A 23,532-nucleotide genomic window follows, 5' to 3' on the forward strand; every position below is an offset into this window, starting at 1 on the left:
GATAACATAAGAGAAAGATTTCCATACTATTACATTTATTCATATTTCTAAAGAAATTATCTTTATAACTTATAGTATTTAGATAATGCGATTTATTATTCATATCAATGACGTTTAAAGCTGTTAGAGGTTTGAGGGACCGAGAATAAATTACATACGGAAAATAGTGTTTTCAAACACCCTATACCTAAGAAGTCGCAATAAATTTATAACTAGTAACAATTATTTTGGTTATTATATGAAATATTTGCACAAAATTTCGTAAGCCTAGTTTAAAAATTTACAGAAATATGGACTTTTTTAAAAAACCTAATTTTTATTTTGTTTTACTTTTTTTTTTTCGTTTTTTTTCTTGCTATAACTTAACACTAGATTGCCCAAGGAAGTCATTTTGACTGCATTTTAATTTCAATAAGAAAAACAATGATGCATATAATGACGCAATTTCTTAGAATTTTGTGACTTTTTGCACAACATATAATTTTATTATTGTTAATATTTACTAATAACTTGTTGTATAACTATAAATAATATAAAAAATATTAAAAATTAATTTTAAACAAATTTCTTTACACATTATTCATTCTTTCACAATCCAGTCATTTTGACTGCTTTTGGATAAGATAGGTATATACTAAGTTTCAGTCTCTCTAGTGTTAAGAAATATTTAATGAAATTAAACAAAATTTTTAAAGCAATTTAAAATTAATTACAAACTTTCTGCATTAAAGATTAAAGATATTCTTTGAAAACTAAGCAATATATAAGTAATTAAATTGGAAAAACATTTTTTCCTTTTTTAAAAAATAAAATTTATATGTTTTTGTTAAAAAAAGATATTTTATGCATATTACGTAATCAATGATAATAGAGTAAAATTTTATTTCATTTTTATGGTGGCGCCATCTTTTTGAAGAACAACTTAGTATTTTCAACTGAACGATTTGAGATGGCGTTTTCTTCACGCTATTTTACAAAAAAAGCAACAAAACTTACACAACAACGTAACATTTTTTTTAAACTTAAATGTTTCTCTTCTTGTTTTTCTTTGGAACTTAAAACCAATTAATTCCAAAAATTAAACAATTTCCGAAGCGCGTGATTTTTATCCTTTTAAACTGTTTTTTATTCTTTTAGTAAGTTACAATACAAACCGTGATCGCAACGCCAACAAAAATTACAGGCAGTCATGAAATCGCCTTTAAACAATCTTTTAAAATTTATTTTTAAAGTTATTTTTATAATTTTTGTCTAATATACAACCGTTAAGTAATTCATTTACGTAAATTCCGTAAGATGGCACTACTTTCAAGGACATACGGGCAGCTGTTTATCACGTGTCACTTAAAAAACTTTAATATTTGTTAAAATTAAACTAATATCTATATAAGCATCAAAACTAATGCTTAGATTCTGAAAACTTTTATTCTTATTTTTCTTCGTAGTCGTTACTATTCGGATTTTATTTGTTTCATAGAAATGTAAAAAAAAAAAAAAAATGCTTGTTTTGAGAACTATTCTAAAATTAGAATTTCGANACATATAATTTTTTTTTGTTGCTAATATTTACTAATAACTTGTCATATAACTGTAAATAATATAGAAAAATATTAAAAATTAATTTTAAACAAATTCCGTTAAACATTATTTATTCTTTCACAATCCAGTCATTTTGACTGCTTTTGAGCAATATAGGTATATACTAAGTTTCAGTCTTTCTAGTGTTAAGAAACATTCAATAAAATTAAACAAAATTCTTAGAGCGATTTAAAATTAATTACAAAATTTCTACATTAAAGATTAAGAACATTCTTTGAAAACTAAGCAATATATAAGTATTGAAATTGAAAAGACGTTTTTTTCCTTTTTTAAAAAATAAAATTTATAAAAAAGATATTTAAAAAAGATATTTTATACATATTACGTAATCAATGATAATAGAATAAAATTTTATTTCAATTTTATGGTGGCGCCATCTTTTTGAAGAACAACTAAGTATTTTCAACTGAACGATTTGAGATGGCGTTTTTGTCACGCTAGTTTACAAAAAAAGCCACAAAACTAACGTAACATTTTTTTAAAACTAAAACGTTTCGCTTCATTTTTCTTTAGAAATTAAAAGCAATTAATTTTTCAAGAAGTAAACAATTTCCGAAACGTGTAATTTTTTTTCCTTTTAAACTGTTTTTCATTCTTTTAGTTAGTTACAATATAGACCGTGATCGCAACGACAACAAAAGTTACAGGCGGTCATGAAATTTCCTTTAAACAATTTTTTAAATTTTGTTTTTAAAGTTATTTTTATAATTTTTGTCTAATATACAGTCGTTAAGTTATTCACTTACTTAAATTCCGTAAGATGGCATTACTTTCAAGGACGTACGGGCAGCTGTTTATCACGTGTCACGTTAAAAAATTTAGTATTTTTTATAATTAAACTAATATCTATATAAGCATCAAAACTGATGCTTGTATTCTGACAACTTTTGTTCTTATTTTTCTACGTAGTCGTTACCATTCCGATTTTATTTGTTTCATATAATTTTTTTAAAAAATGCTTGTTTTGAGAACAATTCTAAAATTAGAATTTCGAGCTCGAAATATCTCCTGACGGAACGGAGATCATGATACTGTCCTTCGATGAAAACAGGTATTTTAAATCAATAATTTAATGACAAGATTAAATTATTATTGTTTTTAGACAAATTTTATTTTTATGTTTCAGACGTTAGATTTTGTTCTATATATTTCATTCATTATTTATATATTTTTATAGTTCAATAAGTTATAATTAGTCATTTTAATGCCTGATACTCGAATCTACAGGTAATTTAAATACTTAGAAAAACTTTCGGATCCTGGAAGCGTCAGAATTTGTTTATAAATTATGAATAAAACTAATTCATTAATAATATATATTCCTAAATGTTTTAAGTTAATTGCAACTATAATTTTATACAACTGAAATAGTATTGAATGTAAAATTCAGTAAATACATAATAATTAGATTTTTTTTAAAAAACTATTTGATTTTTCACTTTTAAACTAAGGGAAAAAGCACGTTATTCGTTTTTTTGTTTTCATTTGCGTTTTTTATTATTTAAATTCTTTTATTATTGATTAAATTATTTGTTTCATGTTTGGTTTTATGTCAATTAATTTTTAAATGTTTTGGAAAATAGATAATTGATAGAAACATAAATAAAAATATCTATTTTTTTCTTTAAATCTGTTGTAGACTAAGGTTTTGTTTTCGGAATAAATAGAAAAATGTAGTAATTGTTTGAGGCAGACTTTTGACATAAGTAAAATTTAATAATACAAGTGAAGAAAATCAAGTCAAAGTTTTATCATTTTGAGTTTTTTAGTTTTTCTTGCCTAAAATGTTATGACTAGTTATGTTAAGCCCGTAAGCCAAAAGTTATATAAATTTGTTTGCTTAGCGTTAAAAGACCACGTCATGTGATTTAATTTTTATTTTTTAAATTGTTATTTGGTTAATATTTTTCAATAAATAAATATTTATAATAATAAATATTTATAAATATTTATAATTATTAAATAAATATTTAATTCAAAAATAAAGAACCAACTCGAATTTTTTCTGAAACTCCGATGATTATAGTAATAAGCCAGGCTAACAATTAATAATAATTAAAAATACGACATACATCAATAATAAAAAAGTGTTATTTTCTCCAAATTAACAAATTCAGAATGCTCTCAAACTATTAATACTACAAGCATATTTTTTCTTCTTGCTGTAATTTTCTATAATAATAATTTATCAAATTTAGAATGTTATAAATTTTCAAAATTGTAAAGTTTTAGCTTGTTTTGTTGTATCGTAAATTGCAAGGAAAACGTAAATAGATAAATACTGTTTATGACATTTATTTTATTTATTTCATTATGAATTAAATCATTGCTCAAACAAAAAAATTCCTTTCATTTAATAAATAAATAAAGGTCAATTTATCTTTACTGAAGGTCAATAATGATTCCTGATTTTGGCATTGATACTATCGTCCTACTTAGAACTTGACATAACGTTATTATGATTTCACAGTTAGTATTGGGCATCTGAGAAGGCGTTTGGATGGAAAAAATAAAAATGATTCGGAGAATAACCTGTTTTATAACGCCCACCTGCTTTTTGTCACGTTTACTTTTAATCTATTCAATTTCTTTCTAACTTCATATTTAGTTTTCACAACAACAGACTTGTAGTTAAATTGTCTGTATTACTACATTTTCATTTGGGCTTAACTGGTATGTTTATTACTGGTCTGTTTTGGGCTCAACTGTCTGAAAATGATTTTGATTTCATCGCGTTAACTTCTTTATTTGAAATTTTATAGTTTGGAATAAAAAATGTAAGTATTGTAGAATAGTTTGATAGAGAAACCGGAATGTGTAATTAGTTTCTATGTTGTAAAAAATATCGCAGCTTATGTTGCATCATATCGTTCAAATAACTTGTTTGTTGAACCATTTTTTTGTTTTAAATTAAACCACATAGTATAAAATCTCAGAAGCTTGTATACAGTTGTTGCAATAAATTTGAGCAGTTATATTTCAAAGTGCAGTTATATTTTTAACAATAATTACCCATTATAAACAAGCTCATAAAGAGGGCGCTATTTTTAAATAGACTATTAGCCTTTACTGATAAATGTTTAATATTCTTGCAGGTTTAAGCAGTATATTATTTAAATTTGATGCAAACCTGCATTGGTTGTTTCAATGTTGATAAAAAAAAACTATTGCTGCTTTGTTAGAAATATTTAAATTCTGTGTAAACGTGGGTTTAGATTGAATTTTTTTTCATTTAAATTGAACAATAGTTATATTAAAATTCGAAAATTTGCGATTAATTTTGCAACTTTAGTAGTAGCAAATTTTAACAGTTTCATACTGTTCAAACAGTTGATTTTTTTTTTGCATAAATCAGTATTAACGGTATAAAAAGGTTTTATTTTAATTTGGATACTGCTTTTAGTTTTAAAAATAGTATCTTTCAACAGTATTTTAGACTAGTCGTGCTAACAGTAGTATTTTACAATAGTAATTACTACTTTTAAATTGTATGACTAAAATAGAATTTCACATTTGTTCATTGTTGAATTTATAATATTGAATTTCATATTTGTTTCTTCTTTTTTATACACAATTGTTGATAAAATGAAATTCTTGAATTGAATTGACGAATTCCAGAATTGAAGATCAGAATATTTTTAAATTTAAAAGAGGACTTTCCCACTTTCAGAGGCTCATATCTCATTTTACCGTTCAAATGCTAATCTTATCCTACGGTTATGCTCCTTCCGATAGAAATTAACTGTTAAAATATTATTGCACTTCTTGATCAAAATCTTTTATTGCCACTACATTTTAGCAATAAAATTTAAAGTTCCAAATTTTTCGCTGCTGCTGTATATTTTTTTCATACCATAACGTATATTATTCTTATGAGGAATTAAGTTTTAAGCAGATTAGTTACAATGAAATGGTATTTTATTTCAGGATTTTAAAATTTAAGTTATGTAAACCAACATCTAAATATCGAAAAAATTTTATTTATACATATTTTCTATATAAAGTTAATTTTAATTGCAGTGTCAAATTCACGTTTTTCTCTATAATAGAAAATAAAAATGATAATCCTTGTTAATTTTTTATCAGTTCTTCTCTAAATAGTTAGGGTCAAAGTAATTGGTAGTGATGGTTAGATTCCTAGTAATAAACGAGTAATTTCTGCGAATAGTTAGGGTCCTTAAGGAGAACCTTTTTCATTACTCCTGTTTTTCCATTAAACTTTCTAAACTGAAAAAAGAAAATTATTAAAACAATTTTTTTTCCTTTTTTTTGTCTATGAATATTTTATATATCTTTGAATAAGATAGCCAAGTATCATAATTAGTTGCAAAGTATAAATAGAAAAAAAAATTTCAGTATTTTCTATGACTGAAAAGTTTAAAAAATGGCTTTCAACAATTTCAATGCTTAAAAAAACATTTTCGTTTATTTTAATAAATAAAAAAAGCATTCATTAATTTTAATAATAATAAACTATTTATTTTCATATTATTTTATCCCTTTCTATTGGTCTTTTTGTTAGTTATTCAAAGGTATCGAAACGTAGCGTTTAACAATAAATCCAACTATTCCCATAAGAGGCTACTCAATACAAAACCATTCATTAAACACAAGTGTTTTTATCACGTTTCTATTTATGAAGTAATTCAATCGAGATTTCAAACAATTGACCAGTAATTGATATAGGGTTATAAATAATTTGATTCACTTCTCACGCGTTCAACTTGTTCGTTCGTAATCCACTCCTAGACTCAACCTAACACAAATAAAGCAGGATATTTTTGAATCGTGACGAAACAAACGATTGTAATGATCACGACTAAAATATATTCATGACCTTTTTCATTACTCAACAAGTGGTTTATGATGACTTGGCATTGCGCCATGATCAATGTTAAAAGAAGTAAGGAATACTTAAATGATGTAAGCATTGTTTAGTTAGAGGATGTATACTTTTTTCCTATTCAAAAATTAACGTCGCTTTTATGATCTCTGTGTCTGTTTGTAATTTTAAATAATTAAATTAACGTTTGTGTGACAAGACAATTCAAAAGTATGTATGTCAAGTTCAAATTTTTTGAGATATTTATTGAATCTGTTCATGTTATTTATTTATTTATTTTTTTATCATTTAGATGGTGACATTTTTACTGTCATTGTTATGTAACATGGCTGACAATTTCATTGTCACTGTTTTGTTCCATGGTTGACATTTAATATGATTTTTTTTTAAATTTATTTTGTATTTGTGTTAGCTGTAACTTTGATTTCAATTTTAATACCAATTAAAGGGTTAATTAACAAATCACTTAGTCTTAATTTTATTTCATTAATTTGTTCATAAAATATCTGATGCATTTAAATAGGAAAGGCTAGAAATTGAAAGAATTGGCTTAATTAGTTTTGACAACCCTATGCTATACTAGGGTGTTGTAAGGTGCTATATACTTACTATGGTGTTGCGTATAAAATATTTTAGCTCGGCCATTTTAAATTTTATTTTTGAAAAATGAAGCATAATCTGGTTATTTTAACTATTGAGCTACATATTTGGCATTTAATAGTCTTTCTTTTAAATTTATTTTTTAATCAGTCGATGTTTGGAATTTTCGTTCTTTAATTTAATTTTTAATGTAACTTTGTTTTAACTTGATTAACGGTTAAAGCAATTGTTCTTTTAATTAAATGTAATGTTCTTAAGTGGTCCTCCTAGTTTCAATTTCGACTTTTTTTTTAAGTGATAAGGGTTTTATTTATTCGACATTTTTTTCCCTTTTGGTTGTTTACTTCTCGTCTTTTAAAGTTTATATTTATTAATGTAGTGCCCACCTTAAATATCAAAGTGTAAAATTAAAATTGAGTTTGGGAAATACTGTTATGAGCGCGGCTCGAAAACTAAATTGGCCGATGTGAGCGCGACATACATTTTTTACCCTTATATATCTGGTCAAGCATGTAAATATTCAGTGATATCGTAAAATACCGATTAATCTATCTTCCCACAAATTTTGAAGAAGTCCTTGGAAACTACGAATCAAGGACACAGAAAAAAGTTATACAATAAAATCTTATATTTTATAAGACCTAAATATCATTGAATTTAATTATCTAAATTTATTAAACAAAACTTTAAAATTTTTTATTTCTATAATAATGCTTATTTTTATTTTGAAAAAAGTTTATAACTACATAATTCAAGCATACACATTTAGTGCCTTGTGTTAAAATATTTGATAGTTTTTTTGAAGAATTTAATTCGAATGCGCATAAATATCAGTTGTCATAATTGTCTAAAAATCAGAGTAAATAATTGTATTTTTTTATATATTTATTTCTAAATAAATACTTTCGTTTTAAAATGCCTTTCTTCTTTATTTAGAATATTATATATTTGAATTTTATGACTTAATGTCACTTACTTTAATTCATTCGTCCATGAAAATGATATAAAAATTGCTATCTCCTTTTAAGATTAAGTTTTCTTATGCCTTATGGTTATCCTTAAAAAAATGATAATACATCAAAAATAAAGTTTCCTTCTTTTCGAAACTATAAAAGTCCATAATTTCCCTATAATATACAACAGCTGTGTTTTCAAATCTATTTTCCCCTTAAAATCATGTTTTTGTTAGTATTTCATTTCAATTACTTTCTATTTTTAGTACAACGAAATATGATATCGGAAATAGTCTTAAAGAAGGGTTCATTTTATTTTTTCAGAAAAATGTATTCTTTTCTATTTCAAGGAAACTTAGAAGCCGTTATACGTTTTCGCCAGGATATTAAAAGTTAGCGAAATGTTCTCTGAGTAGTTAATTCTCTGTACAATTTAGTAAATGCGTGAATACAATTTTATGCAGTTTGGTTTCAGTGTAAATAATTGTATTCACATATTGACTACAGTTTCAGTTTCATTTAAGTTAAAAGACACTTTTAGTAGTTTTTTTAATGATTTTTGCTGTTAGAAATATTTTTTTTCTAAATGTTTTATAAAAATAAATTTGGATCAAATGTTTTTCATTTGATTTTGTAAACATGTTTTGAACTGCTGTCATTTCTTTCGAGTGAGTATTTTAAATGTAATAATATAATGAGTATACTACATTTATTTAAAAAAAACTTCACTTAAAAAATTAGGATGTGATGAATCTTTGCTTAATTATCATATTTTCTGTTTCATTACTTAATTCATAATAAAATTTCAGTAAAAAATAGAAAATTTTTACACTTTATTTTGTTTTTGAGGTTTTTTTTATAAATTTATCATTTCAAAATAAAAATGTAACGCAAATCAAGAGACGACCTATTAATATCAGCTTTTTTTTGAAAAATAATATATAGAAGATTTTAAAAATAAATTCGCGTGCCCCTCCCCCCAAATTTATCGTCACGCTACGGTATTGATTGCTTCAGTTTTTTTTTCTTTTCCACAGAATANGATTTGTAATTAGTGCAGTCGTAAGTTTGGGAAACACTGCAATACAGCATTGATTGGTTCAGTTTTTTTCTTTTGTTTTTCTTTTCCACAGAATATTGACATATACATGCTTACACAGTGATAACTGTTAGGATTTTACTTTTTCCACTTTAAAATGCGTCCGTGCTACAAATTTCCATTCAATTTCTTTCATTTCTATATTTTTTTTCCACTGACATTTTGTAAAGTGTTATAAAAATAATTAATATGATATTAAACAGGCATACGTTGTTTATTCATAAACTTTCGGGATAACTTATGTATTTGTATTATTTTATTGAATTTAAAAAAATAACAATATTTTGCCTCAAGGAGTTTTACTTGGGTCTGAAGTTGTTTGGATCGACTTGGAGTTAAATTATTTATCTATACATTTCTAAACACTCAACTAGAGAATTTCGAATTCTTATATAGTGAATTTATCTACATCGTATAAAATGGTTTCGTTTTTAATGTAATAATTGTGTCTTTCTGTGAATGATAAGAATAGATAAAATGGGAAATAGCTATAGAATACATAGATTGCTTATCGATTTCCAGATTAAAACAAAAGATCTTTTTTGCGTCAGTTCAACTTTTGAAAAACTTCTTAATTGTTTATAATGTATTGATATGATTTACATATTGTTATTTGAGCCCTAAATATAACAACTCTGAACCATGTCAATAAACGAACAGCCTGAGACGAAAGTAAGATTGTATGCTTAAAGTTTATTTTTCATTATTAATTAGATCGCCAAATTCATCTTTACATCTTTATATTTAAACGATAGTTACTTTTATATGCTTTAAGTGTTTGAAATTAAACTATAACGAGTGCTCCGTTACTTTGTAATGTTTAGGAATGTTTGAGGCTAATTTTCTATCATGAGTTGAAATAGTTGACTTTCTGCTTTTAAATTTATAGTTAGAACTTCCAGCTGATTTTTACTATGTTTGTGAATATTAAATATTATTTTTTAAGTGAATACAAGTGATGGTTCATAGGTCCCCAAAATGTTTTAAATATGCTGATGATAGACTGCAAAGAGTTCAATTCTTGTACGACACGAAACATTTCGCTGGTAAAAAGCGTAAAAATGGTGTCATAGGAAGATTTAATGATTTTTTTAAATATTTTTTATTTATTTTTTTTTTCGTGGGTGGCGTCAGTTCTTTTCAATTTCGACTAGTGATGTAGATCGTACGGCAATTTTTTTTTCTTTTTTTCCTTGAACAAAATGAGTGAGAAACAGCTTTTTATGTTTTGCCTTTTTGCCATCATCTTTATTTTGCAAGATGATGGCAAAAAGGCAATTGTGTCCAAAAAGAACAATATATTTAAAAATAAAAATAAAAGTTTTCATCTTGGTTGATTAAATAAATAAGCAATGCTAAAAAATAATAGATTACAGTAAATGTCATGTAATTGATATAATATAGTTTCATATATGAAAAGCATAACAAATTTTTCACTTTGCAGGCGGAGCTTTTGGCCACCTGCGGAACGCATCTTCGCTGTTTGCATACCATTTCAGACCATATAGAAAATGGAGAAAACAGTATCAGTTTCTCTAACAGCGACTTAGAAGAGCTTTATCGTAAGTAACAATAAGTGTACAGGGTTTTCAATAAAGACCATCCTTAATGTGTATTTCTTAAAATTTCATACCTTTTAGTTTATCTTTTTTTTTAATAAGGATTTTAAAAAATGCATATTAAGGGTGATCTTAACGAAATACTTTGTATGTATATACATTTTCTCCCTTAACAGTAGCAGTTTTATGGTACATTTCTAACTCTAGAGCCAAAAACTACAAGCAAACTAACTAGCCCTTTTTAATAGTGTCCAATGTAACAGGGTAATAACTGCTACTAATTAGAATTTAAAATTGCTTTTGCAACTCTTGCTTGGTTATAAAATGACTTGACATTTTGTAAAATAAAAATTCTTCTCACATGACCCGTAAAGTTTGTAATAATAACATACACTGTTGGAATTTTCATTCTAAGACTACGTTAAAATAGACAGCTGTTATTGTTCATCCATTTAAATCGTGCGTTTAGGAAAATTATTTTTCTCCTTAACGGTTTTGTAGCCAATTACAACTAGCATAGTTTCATGATCGTAAAAGGGAAATTTAACTGAACTTTTGAGTTGTGGTTAAGTGGTGTTTTGTCAAGTGTGCGGGGGAAATTTGTTTAACAAGTTTTTCTATTGGTATCATCTATCATAAAAAATTGGAAGTACTTTATTTGTTGTCTCAAGCAGGTCTGTGATGCTGCCATCTATGCGTGAATGAGAGTTTTATGTTCTAATAGTCCAGAGTCACCATTTCAGGAGGGCAAGACATTTGAAACTTCTCATGTGTGAAGGAATAAAGGAAAATATTGTGTCAACGCTCTCATTCGAAACCCTGTTCAGATTTCTCGGCTGAAATATGTACCCAGCTGCAAGGAACTAAATTTATAAAGTGTACACAACACACATATTGTTAAAAGATTATCCACTGTTGTGTTTGGCATTCGAAGCTAGATGAATTCGTTCACATGGCTTAGCATCCAGCTTTCAAAGAACGTGCCCTCGATTCTCGTAGGCTGTGGGAACAAGTTGGTGCGGATAAAAATCTGATTTTTTTAAACCGTACTTGTAGAAAATCTTACCGTACTTGGAATTTTCCTCACAGTTAGCGGTTTGAATGCCCTATTTTTTATGGTTATTTGATTGTTTCGGTTGAACATGATAAAATAACAAATTGTTATTTAACCATTTTTTTTTAACAAAAATTCTGTCAGAGTATTTTTATTCGAGAAAATTTTGACGTGACTTTTGATTTTAATGAAATTATATGTAAATCTAGTTTTGTATTTTCTTTAACTGAAGCATTTTATTAATAAATCCTTTTTATTGGGGGGGGGGGGCTCATTAAAATTTAGAAAATACGGGGTTCACAATTCGTAATGCTCTTGATCTTATATCCTTATTTAATTTCTTGATCATTTCCCTTTCACTTCAACCGTGTCTTCTAGAATTATAAATTAAAGAAAAATAATAATAAAATGAAAGCTTTGAAACTGAGTGACATTTTTTATTTTATTATTTTATATGAATATATCTGTTTTTATATTATTTCACATGAATGATAGTAATGAATAATTATAGTAATGAAATAGTTTAACAATATGAAATAACGCGCAATTTTTATTAAAATTTTGTATTAATATCTTTAAATTTTTTTCATAATTTGGTTTTGAATCGCATTTGATAAAATATGAAACAAATCAGATTTAAACATCTTAAAAGTTTCTAGCAATTTTCCAAGTAGTAGTTCTTGTAAATTTGGAAAGAAAGTTTTGAAATGGTAAGGTGTTTTCCACAAATTATAATTTGCAATACTAAGTATTATTTATTAAAAATGTCATCAGCATTATATAGTACAATTCCTTATTAAAGTATGTTTTATTTTACATGTTTTTTTTTCCTTATACCATCACATTTTGTTGTAGAATATTATTATTGATGTAGAATAGTAGAATATTATTGTAGAATATTTTTATTATTTGTTATAAAAATTTTGTAATGTGTTACGAAATGAAGTGTGGCTAAAGAAAACCCCCTATCAGTTAGAGATTTCTTAAAAAACGTGCAAAAACTAATTAGAAAATTGATAAGAACTTTTTACATTTTCAAGATATTCAAATAGGACTTTTTTCATAGGTTACCAAACACGATTCAGAGCTAAACTATGGAGCTAAACTATGTTTTTAATGTTTTCAGCGCATGCACAGTATGAAAGTACTACTCTAAATGCTCATATCTTGCGTAATTTTTTTAATAAAGTTTTGCAATTATAGTTTTGCTGTTTAATTAAAATTTCTATAAAAAAAATCTTAATTTTGTTGAATATTTCTGCAATTATAGTAGGAATGCGTAAAGCAAAGAAAAATATAGTTTTTTTTTTATAAAAATATTTATATCTCCATTAATATTCAAGCTAGGTTTACGAAATTTTGTACAGTTATTGTATATTATAACCAAAATAATTGATATAAGTTACAAGCTTATTACTTTTTTTTAATAGTACTTTTGAAATGCTGATCGTTAGAGATGTATTAAGTTCACGGTCGTGGTCGCTCCTGTGTTGCCTTTATCAGGCGAGTGCACACGTTGTGTGTGATCGAGACTGAGTAGCAACAGCGCGAGGAGGACAATATCGCAGTTACAAGTAGCAAGTCAACTGTTCATTGTGGACCATTCACCAAAGCAGGCGTGTTCATATCGAAGTGGGCGTTACTGTCAAGATGGGCATGTTCATATCGAAGTGGGGGTTTGTCTAAGTAGGCATGTTCACACCTCGTCTGAAGGTCACCAATGTGGGGAGAGTTGATATCGACAATTCCAACCTCCATCTATGAAAAGGTACCCCAACATAGAATCAAGTTAACATGTCNTCACGTTATAAATATATTAAAAAAATGGGTTAGTATAGAAGTATTTTCGTTAATTTGTCCATTGTCTGTACATATTTATCAGTTAGCCTTAGCACATGAATCAATATTTTTCTGTTCATATAATTAAAGTTTCAAAAAATTTAAAAAATTTTTTTTTAAAATTACGAAACAAAATAGTTATGAATGAGAGGGAATAAATGAAAAAGGAAACGATTGAGAATAAACACGCAAAGCTTCATTATATACAGATTCCCTTGCTGCATATGCTGTTTGCTTTTAATTTCTTTCTTTTATTTCGTTTAAAACAAAATAGCACAAACTACCGAATAAGAAGCATAATATTTCTCATTTTTAGATTTAATCGAAGAGTGGACACTTCTCCAAAAGAGTGTAGATATGTTAATTAGCGATATTGCAAAACAAAAATTTACGAAGGTACAAAAGAATATTGATGAATTGTTTCAAACGATGGAAGAAATTGAATCCTACACCGAGGTGGAGATGGAACGTTTTATTACATGGAATGAACTCAAAGAGAAGATTTCTCAGCTTCAGGTATCATGACATTTTGAAAATACTTTAAATGTACTTATAGTAATGTGAAAATACGTTGATTTGTAATTAGTGCCATAATCATGCGGCATTTAAATATTTCAAGAAATTCTATTTCTATATAGTCTGCAGTTTTTTTTTCTCCATAAAACTTATGGGTGCAGAAGCTCAATGGCGTGCAAAGGGAGCGGTCATGAGGGCAATAAAAATAAGTTTCCAGCCAACGGGACGACTTAATATATTTCTATCATATCATTTTTATTATTAAATTAAATATTATAATAGCTCAATATTAGATCCAAGAAATTATTTTATAAAGAATAAAATAATTTCACACGAATTTAATAATTTATTCTAAATTCATTGAAATTTAAATATTCTTTTCATTAAAAAAAATAAAAACTATATGCAAGAAATAATAAATGTTTATCATTAAATAAATTTGGTTTACATTTACGATGGAATTCTTTTATTATATGGATTTGGACTGTTAAAAACAATACATATATTTATATATTTTCAATGTTTTCATTAATTAAAGTGCCTTTTCCCCCCTTTCCGTTGAATATACTTCCGTTTCTGGAGCATCTAATCAATCAATCATTATATACACACGCATAAATATAGATAGATTCCAAATGCTGTATTTTGATTAGAGTATTCTCTTTTTTATTTTTATTTTAAATCAAATCTAAAATTTTAATTAAGACTGCTTTTTGAATTTAATAACTAAATAAATTTGTAATTATTACTAAGCATTTAGAATTGAAACCAGGACATAAACGTTGCTTTTCAGCTACTTTTTTCATTGAAAAACCTTTTTTCTTTTGTCATTAAAATGCTTTTATTTAGAAACTGGTTGAAGTTGATTAGTGGCAAATGCATTAGTTAAATTCTTATTTCAACTCTGTAGCTTTCTTTTGTCATTAAAATGCTTTTATTTGGAAACTGGTTGAGGTTGATTAGTGGCAAATGCATTAGATTCAAAATTTTAATAGCGGTAACACCCAAAATTCGATATCATAATTTTTACATTTTTTGCCGTTTTTTGAGAAGTATATATTATACAAAACAATAGCCCAAAACGATTTTTTTTCATTTAATTTATTTTACAAGATATTAACAATTAAATTTTAAAGCTCTTTTTAATTAAAAAATTAATATCTAAGGATGGAATGAATGGATTTTTAAAAAATGCATCTCATTTTACGCGGAAATAATTGAAGTTTTTGATAAAATAATTATAATAAAACGAATGTTTAAAAAATGGAATTTTTATTGCAAAATTAAGTTGTAAAATGAAAAACAAAAATGTTGTTAACGTCGTACAAAGTTCAAACAAAACCCATTTCGAAGTAAATTTTATTCTGAACAAAATGGCTTTTCAAAAAAAAATGGATCGCAATTCCATAAAAAGTTATAGCTTTTTTCGCGAAACGCTGCACCGCGGTGGGCTCTGTCACTCCACTCCGCTGATCGCTCAATTGCGCTGTATCAGTTAACTTGGAGGGAATTTCAAAACCTCAACTAAAGTTTCACAAAATAACAAACATTATATTAAATAATAAATATATGATTTATAATTTTAGGCGAAGAATATTATGAATAAGTAGTTATTTATAATCTATGCGCTGCTTACCTCACACGCTGCGCGTTTTTTCATGTTTATACTTGAATTGTAACGAGCGTTTGTTAAGGTTGTTCGGAGTGCTGATCTACGTGATAATAATTATCGAATAAGGTAAGTTTCAATTGTTACTTAACTTAGTAATATCAACTTTAATAATAATTATTGTTTTTTTTAACATAAAATTACATTTTTTAAGAAATACATTAATTGTAAGAATTTGATTTGTATATTTATCACGAAATTTAATTATAAACTTACAGATAAAATCAAGAAATGATGAACTATTGCTGCAACCCACTGAACGAATTAAAGCATCGAAGTGTCTACAAAAATGTTAAGCTTCTCATGGCGAAGGGGCATGCGATGTTATTGGTGGGACGGTGAAGAGGGAAGCAGGAAAGAGGAGTTTGCTAACACAAAATATAACAACACCTAAAGAATTGTTCGATTGGGCATGTAAATTTTTCGATAATATTCAGTTTGACTTCTGCAAAAAACTGAACTTGAGAATGAAAAAAAAATTGGAAACAAGATCTAAGAAAGCTTCAACAATTTATGGAACTAAAGAATACCATACTTATTTAGTTGAAAATTTTGAAACTCTCAAATGTAAAATATATTCTTCTAGTTCCAAGTTTGAGCTCAAAAAAATATGTAAATAAATTATAAATAACTAATTATTCATAATATTATTCACCTAAAATTATAAATTATATATTTATTATTTAATATAATGTTTGTTATTTTGTGAAACTTTAGTTGAGGTTTTTAAATTCCCTCCAAATTAACTGATACAGCGCAATTGAGCGATCAGCGGAGTGGAGTGGCAGAGCCCACCGCGGTGCAGCGTTTCGCGAAAAAAGCTATAACTTTTTATGGAATTGCGATCCATTTTTTTTTGAAAAGCCATTTTGTTCAGAATAAAATTTACTTTGAAATGGGTTTTGTTTGAACTTTGTACGACATTAACAACATTTTTGTTTTTCATTTTACAACTTAATTTTGCAATAAAAATTAAATTTTTTAAACATTTGTTTTATTATAATTATTTTATCAAAAACTTCAATTATTTCCGCGTAAAATGAGATGCATTTTTTTAAAATCCATTCATTCTATCCTTAGATATTTATTTTTTAATTAAAAAGAGCTTTAAAATTTAATTGTTAATATCTTGTAAAATAAATTAAATGAAAAAAAATCGTTTTGGGCTATTGTTTTGTATAATATATACTTCTCAAAAAACGACAAAAAATGTAAAAATTATGATATCGAATTTTGGGTGTTACCGCTATTAAAATTTTGACTCATTAGTTAAATTCTTATTTCAACTCTGTAGCTTTTTACTTATTTATTTCTGTCCTTGAGTAAAATAGTGTCTGATGAATTCTAATACCTTGGCAAACAATCAAGTCTAATACAATGGGAGAATTGAATTTCGAAACTAAATTCTGGAGAGTTTATTTCTTATTGTGCTGCCATCTATTTACGTTGTTGAAAAGTTTTTTCTAAAATAAATAAGGAAACTTTTTTCAAGTATCTAATCAATTACAAATTTATTATAGTTATTTTGACTGTAAAAGAGAGATAGTAAAAATTATTTATTTAATTGCTCAAAGTCAACTTTATTTTTTAAAAACCAACATTTGTTGATTTATTAAACACAATTGACTTTATTTGAAACTAAATATTTGTGCTAATAAAATAATGTGTTCCGAATATTTACTAAAGATTTAAAAACAATTACTTTCGCGTTTTTTTCCCTATTTTGATCAGGGAAACACTTTTATTCAAAATATAATATTTGCTTTCATGAATTAAGTTTTTTCCGGTTTTATTTTATTGTTTTAAAAATGAAAGCTGTGAATTAAAGAAAAGGAAAGTGTTCTTTATTATTAAGTCGTAAGTTCTCATTAAAAATTTTCTTATTTTGCAAATAAAATCTTTTTAATATCATAAGTCGTATTTTTTTTCCAAATTTAAAATATATTTGCTACTTTTTTTAGAAATGTGTTTGCTGCTTTTTTTTTTAATTCTTATATGCTGTTTCGATTAAATTAAAAATTTTAAGCAATTATGAAACGGTTTAAAATGTAGTATTTTCGCTTTCTGTGTTTTTAGATTTAGTTACGTCTAAGCTGGGATGGCCTTTTATATATTTTCTTCATTAAGGAATTGAAATATTTCGTTAATAGATGGCAGCACTACAAATTACTTGAGTGTTACTTTAAGCTTTTCATTTACAAAATTTTTAATGTAAAAAAATTGCTTTTTCGACTCCACGTCATAGATGATATCTCACATTATAAATATAGATGGAGATTTTACTCTTAAAAGTTTCTATTTTGACACTTAAAGAAAATAAAAACTGCAGGGTATGTTATTTTTTATCCAGGAGTTTGCGTCTCTTAACTTACCTTTTTTTTCTTCTCTTTTTCGTTTTTGGCGTCTGACATATATCTAGTATGGCTGGAATTTTTTTTTTTCTTTTGAACACATTATATCCTTATTTTGAGTTTAGCACACTACAGTCGCAACTAGGTCCTCAACCATTAAATTCTATGTTAAGTTTGATCCATGAATTTTAACTCATGCAAGTAAAATGTCAAGCTCCAACTTGACAAATTTGTTCATTTTTTTCATATGGCGGTTTATTTTTTATTTTATTTTTTGTAAATTATACAAATATATAACTTTCATACTAAATTAGAATTCAAGACTTCGGAAACTGATCATTCAAGTACAAACTCTAATCATTAAATTCAAAAAGCTTCATGATTCAGTTCTTCTATTTAAAAAATAATTGTTTAGCTTTACCATGAAATGTGTACATTAAGTTTTAGTACTGTGATCCGAAAATAGTATAGATTTAAACTTGTAAAAAAAATTGTTTTTTTAAACTTAAGGTAAGTTATCTCTAACAAATTTTAATACTAAAATTAAAATTCTTGTTGTTTATTTTTATTTTTCACAATGAAACAATTTCTTAGGTTTTTGAGTGCGCATTATTTCTTTTATTTGTATTGACGAAAGTAAAATCAGCTAGAAAACTATCATGTCCGTGCCGACCTTTTCAAAATTCTCACTGTAATAATCAAAATTTTCGAAAATCAATACTTTACGAAACAAAACTAATTTTTATTAAAACTAAGATTTAATGAGTTTTATTTCTTATAATGTAGATTTTTTATTTATTTCTTATAACTTTGCTTGATGAGTATAGCAAGCCAAATTAAATTGTTAGTAAATTCCAGCAAAATTTGATTTTGATATTATACTGCGTGATCCGTCTATTGAAGTTTCTACTCTAGAAGCAGATTTTAAATAAAATTAAATGCGTAAAATTTATTTTAATATTTGTGAAAATCAGATATTTTATAAAGTCATCAAATAAAAGACCGTTGCAATTGTATTTGTATTGACTCAGTCAGGATTTTATTTTTTGCCTGCGTTATATATTTTAAACATTTGTTCTATTTTGTAATTTATCGTGAAATTTCAGAAAAATAAAATTAACGTCACAGACATTTATAATTAATTTTGAATCAAATTAGAGTTGCAATATCACCATAAATTTTCTATATCACAATGAAATATGGTGCAAAGCGTTACTACAATCGATTATATTTTGTATTTAACCCACAAAATATTAGGTTTCTTATGTCAAAAATGACAAAGAATATTTGTTTTAAGGTAAATAACTATACTATAGTATTGTACTATAGTTAAACTCATGTGGTAGTGCTTACAAAAAGATAAAAAATTAAAATACAAATTCTTTTAAGTCTTTGACTTTGCAGAGATTTTTTTCTTTGTCGGCGATGTATTGAGTTCCCTGTGCTAATTTAGTAAAATGTTATAAAACCAGATCTAACTATTCATTTCATTCATACGGTTTCTAGTAAATTATATAATCCGTTCTTTCATTTCTAAGAACGAGTTTAATTTAGAAAACTCGCACCTGTCGTTGTAAAATGCGTCCGACATATTCTCACAAAGGAATACTATAAAAATTTGCCATACTTTGAGCTCTGACTTATTTCTCTTTTTTCGTAATGAAGTAGAACTAATATTACTATAATTTCCGAAAATAAAGAACGTTAGACTAACTTTCATTTCTGAGACAAGACGCTTCTAAAACATAATAAAAGGTGACCGCTTCCGTCAAAGTAACTTTTTTTTTTCTCGCAATCAAGTCATTCAATGAATTCAATGAGCAACACAAACTTAATGGCAATTGACAAATCGTGATTCTGAGTTAAAGGGCAGGAATTGAGAAGTGTAATTTGCAGATGTCTGAAATTGAAGATCATATTTAACTAGCTAGTAGCTCAGTCGGTGTGAAAATTGATTAAGAAAGACACATTTGGGAACAATGACAACCAGATGTAATAATAAAAAGCGTGATGAAAGCGCGTGTTAATATCAGACAACTACTGTTATTATTTTGATAACTGAAATTTAGATTTTTTTTTCCCTTTTCTTTTTCTAATGGATCCGTAATCTAAGTTTTTCCTGCCTCTCATTCTTTCTCTTAAAAATATCATTTGTGGTTTGAAATTTTGTTCTAAATGGCAAGACCTCCAACGGTTTAGATTGAAAAAAAAAAGAAAGAAACTTAAGGAATAATATGAAAGAGAATTATAAAAAACTAAAATTAATTTTGGAATAATTTATGTTTAGAATTAACTATACCTAAATTCTTAGGTTTTGTAGATGCAGAAAATAAAACCTAAAATCATTAAAAAAAGAGGATTAAAAAAAACTAAAATTAATTTTGGAATAATTTATATTTAGAATTAACTATACCTAAATTCTTAGGTGTTATAGATGCAGAAAATAAAACCTAAAATCATCTATAAAACCTAAGAGTTTAGGTATAGTTAATTCTAAATATAAATTAGTCCAAAATTAATTTTAGTTTTTTTTAATCCTCTTTCATATTATTCCTTAAGTTTCTTTCTTTCTTTGTTTTTAAAATCTAAACCGTTGGAGGTCTTGTCATTTAGAGCAAAATTTCATATACAGCTTTTATAAAAAAGTGTTAAAAAATTTATTGACTCAGAATGTCAAAGAATTTAACACCTACAACGACATAGCAACGATACCTACTACCTACAAAGGCAAAAAAATAATAATAATATCGTTAACAACGATTATATAATTGACAAATTTTCTAAGCAATTTAGATAATTAATGAAAAGCATTCTTTTAATTAGGATAAGTTAATTATTAAACTAAAGTAACATGAATGCATTATCATAATTAAACTACATAATTTTGAGGATTAAAATGGTACCTTTAAAACTGAAATACAATAAGAATTAACTCAATTCATAAGGGAGTATTAAATGATATGGTGTATGATATATATATATAAAAATATCCAAATTGTTATTTTTTTTTATGGAATTAAAACTGTTATAAGAATGTATGCATCGTTATTCTACGCAAATAAGGATCTTCTTTATACAGAAAATGGATTTTCTTTTCGTTTTGTTAACCATACAAAAAAATATGAACGTCATTTTTCTTTGTTTAGTATATAACTAATTAATATTTTTGAGAAAAGATTATTAATTGAATTGTGTTGCTAGTTACCAAATCTTAAAATTTAAGGTAAGTATTTTTAAAACTTTTCCCCCCTCTAAGTTTCTTTAAGTTCAAGTTTTAGAAATACTTAGTCTTAAAATTTGGTGACTAGGTTCAATAACATGCATTTCAATACATAAAATGAAACCAAAATTATTCGAAAATATTTATTACTGAATAAAAAAATAGATAATGTTTATATAATCCTTCTTAGGTTAACATGATGGAGGAAGTAAAATCCTTTTTCTTTCTGAAGGAAACTCTTAACGATCATATTAGACAGAAATTTTGTGTAACCTGGGACCATGGCATGGTTTAAATTTGATAAAATTTGAATATAGTCCCAAACTAGCCTTATTATTTAGCAATTTAATCGTTCGTAAGTTTAGCTTCTCATCAGTCGGTGTGGTGGTAATTTTTTCACCTACCTCGGCTTGGGTTTGATTCCTTGTTCTAAATAATGGGTCTGATAGAAGGTGGTTCAAAATCCACTCTAATGCAATGACTTCGGAAGTAGGCCGAAACATCTACCCACGGTTGTGCAGCTTGGTGCGGAGGTCTAGAGACTAATGTTACCACCTTCTCTCCAAACAAAATTGTGGTGTTGTACTGTGCGCCATTAATGTCTTAATTAAGGATAAATCTCGCATTTGTTAACACTAGCCCGTTAATGTAATTTTTCAGGCGTTAAAACATACCTTCGTAAATTTGATGACACTATAATGCAACAAATTTTTCACGGTATTATGGTTCAAGGTATTGATATAATGGTCCAAATTTGAACAGAGTGTTCCAAGAGTTGTACACTTAACAATCATACATCTTTGAAAAGCATGCGTGAATTCTATGGATATTAAAGGTAACGAAGTAATTAAAAATGCCACCTGTTCCAGCCTTAATCAAGTAAATTGGCCAAATGTTTACAATTAGCTTTCGTGCTTACACCTTTCGAGGATTTGTATAAACACTATGTTTAAATGATGAAATTATAAAATTGTTCAAATTGTGCAACTTCTCCTTCCAGTCTTAATATTGCAAATCGGCCAATATTGTATACTTAACAGTGGTGCAACTTTGTCTGACTTGCATGAACATTATGAAAGTTCAAGATGTTAAAGGGGATTAAATAATAAAATAGTACGAATTGTGCCACTAATCATTTGCATCTTAAGATTTCACTGGCAAGTAATTTTATGCATGGTAAGTGTTGACGAATAAGCAAAACAGCGGTATACTTCAAAGACACTTTTAACTCAGTCATTTTATTTTTATATTTTTAACGTATCTAGCTTTTATGTTATGCTTCTTAATTTACCAAAAAAAGAAAAAAAGTAATATCTAAAAAATATATCTTCCATTTAGATGCTATTGACAACTCTTCAGGACACTAAAGAGAAGCTGCTTGCGGTAAACTTTGAAGTGCATCGATTCATGACAGAACACGGTGGTGATTTGGATTACAAAGATTGCTCTCTCAAAGAAAGCGTTACTGAACTATATAAGCGATGGGACGACATTTATGAAAAGTAAGTGGTATACTTTTTCCCGCTATACTCTCCCAATTCTTAGTCTTAACACGTGAAATCAGAAATTGGTGAAGCGAAGGAACAGCATTGCGTGAAATTATGTCACTGAAATCTAATGCATTTTGAGGTTTATGAATCTATCAAGATAGTATCTTCGAGTTTGTTTTTGACAAAGCAGTTTCAAATTGGCATGTCATTTATACAGCTGCAGCAGTCCCTTACATTAATTGTGAAAGAAAACTCGGGAAAAAAGTGCACTGAAGTATTATTCTCACTGACAATGGATTATTACAAACAAAATAACAACAAAAATAAGCGTAATCCCTTGATGCAGATGAGACACCGATGCCTTTTTTATATATAGTTTTCTGGTGCTCTAATAACAAACAAAAATTTTTTATTTTTATTTTTTACAACCAAAAGCAGTCTCACCATTACTAAAAAATCTGTTAGTATGTTATGACATCGTTTTTCATAACCATAAATTATAAAAAAAAAACTAAATATAATATTTTTCACTTACTTTGATCTAAATTAATATATAATTATAAAAAAGCTATTAAAAATGTGTTTAATTAAAATTATGCTTCAAATGGGTTGAGAGAGAGAGAAACAAACAAAATCAGGTGATTTCTTTTTTTCATCTTTCTATTTAGAAACGGAATTCCCGAAGAAGCATCTTTTAGAGAAGATGGTTGTAAACATGTTGGGTCATAAAAGCCAAATAA

General features: G+C 26.6%; 1 protein-coding gene across 2 annotated transcripts in view; it reads left to right on the forward strand.

Annotated features, from left to right (window-relative positions):
• LOC107444534 (uncharacterized) overlaps positions 1-23,532 on the forward strand; it is a 401,614-nt gene that overhangs the window by 351,262 nt on the left and 26,820 nt on the right. For both annotated transcript variants that reach the window (XM_043043210.2, XM_071182641.1), the window contains 3 exons: positions 10,539-10,656; positions 13,863-14,062; positions 22,641-22,804. In XM_043043210.2, the coding sequence (XP_042899144.1) occupies positions 10,539-10,656; positions 13,863-14,062; positions 22,641-22,804 (482 nt within the window). The remainder of the gene's footprint in view (positions 1-10,538; positions 10,657-13,862; positions 14,063-22,640; positions 22,805-23,532) is intronic.

This window comes from Parasteatoda tepidariorum, chromosome 6, assembly GCF_043381705.1.
Source record: "Parasteatoda tepidariorum isolate YZ-2023 chromosome 6, CAS_Ptep_4.0, whole genome shotgun sequence".
NCBI classification, from domain to species: Eukaryota; Metazoa; Arthropoda; class Arachnida; order Araneae; family Theridiidae; genus Parasteatoda; species Parasteatoda tepidariorum.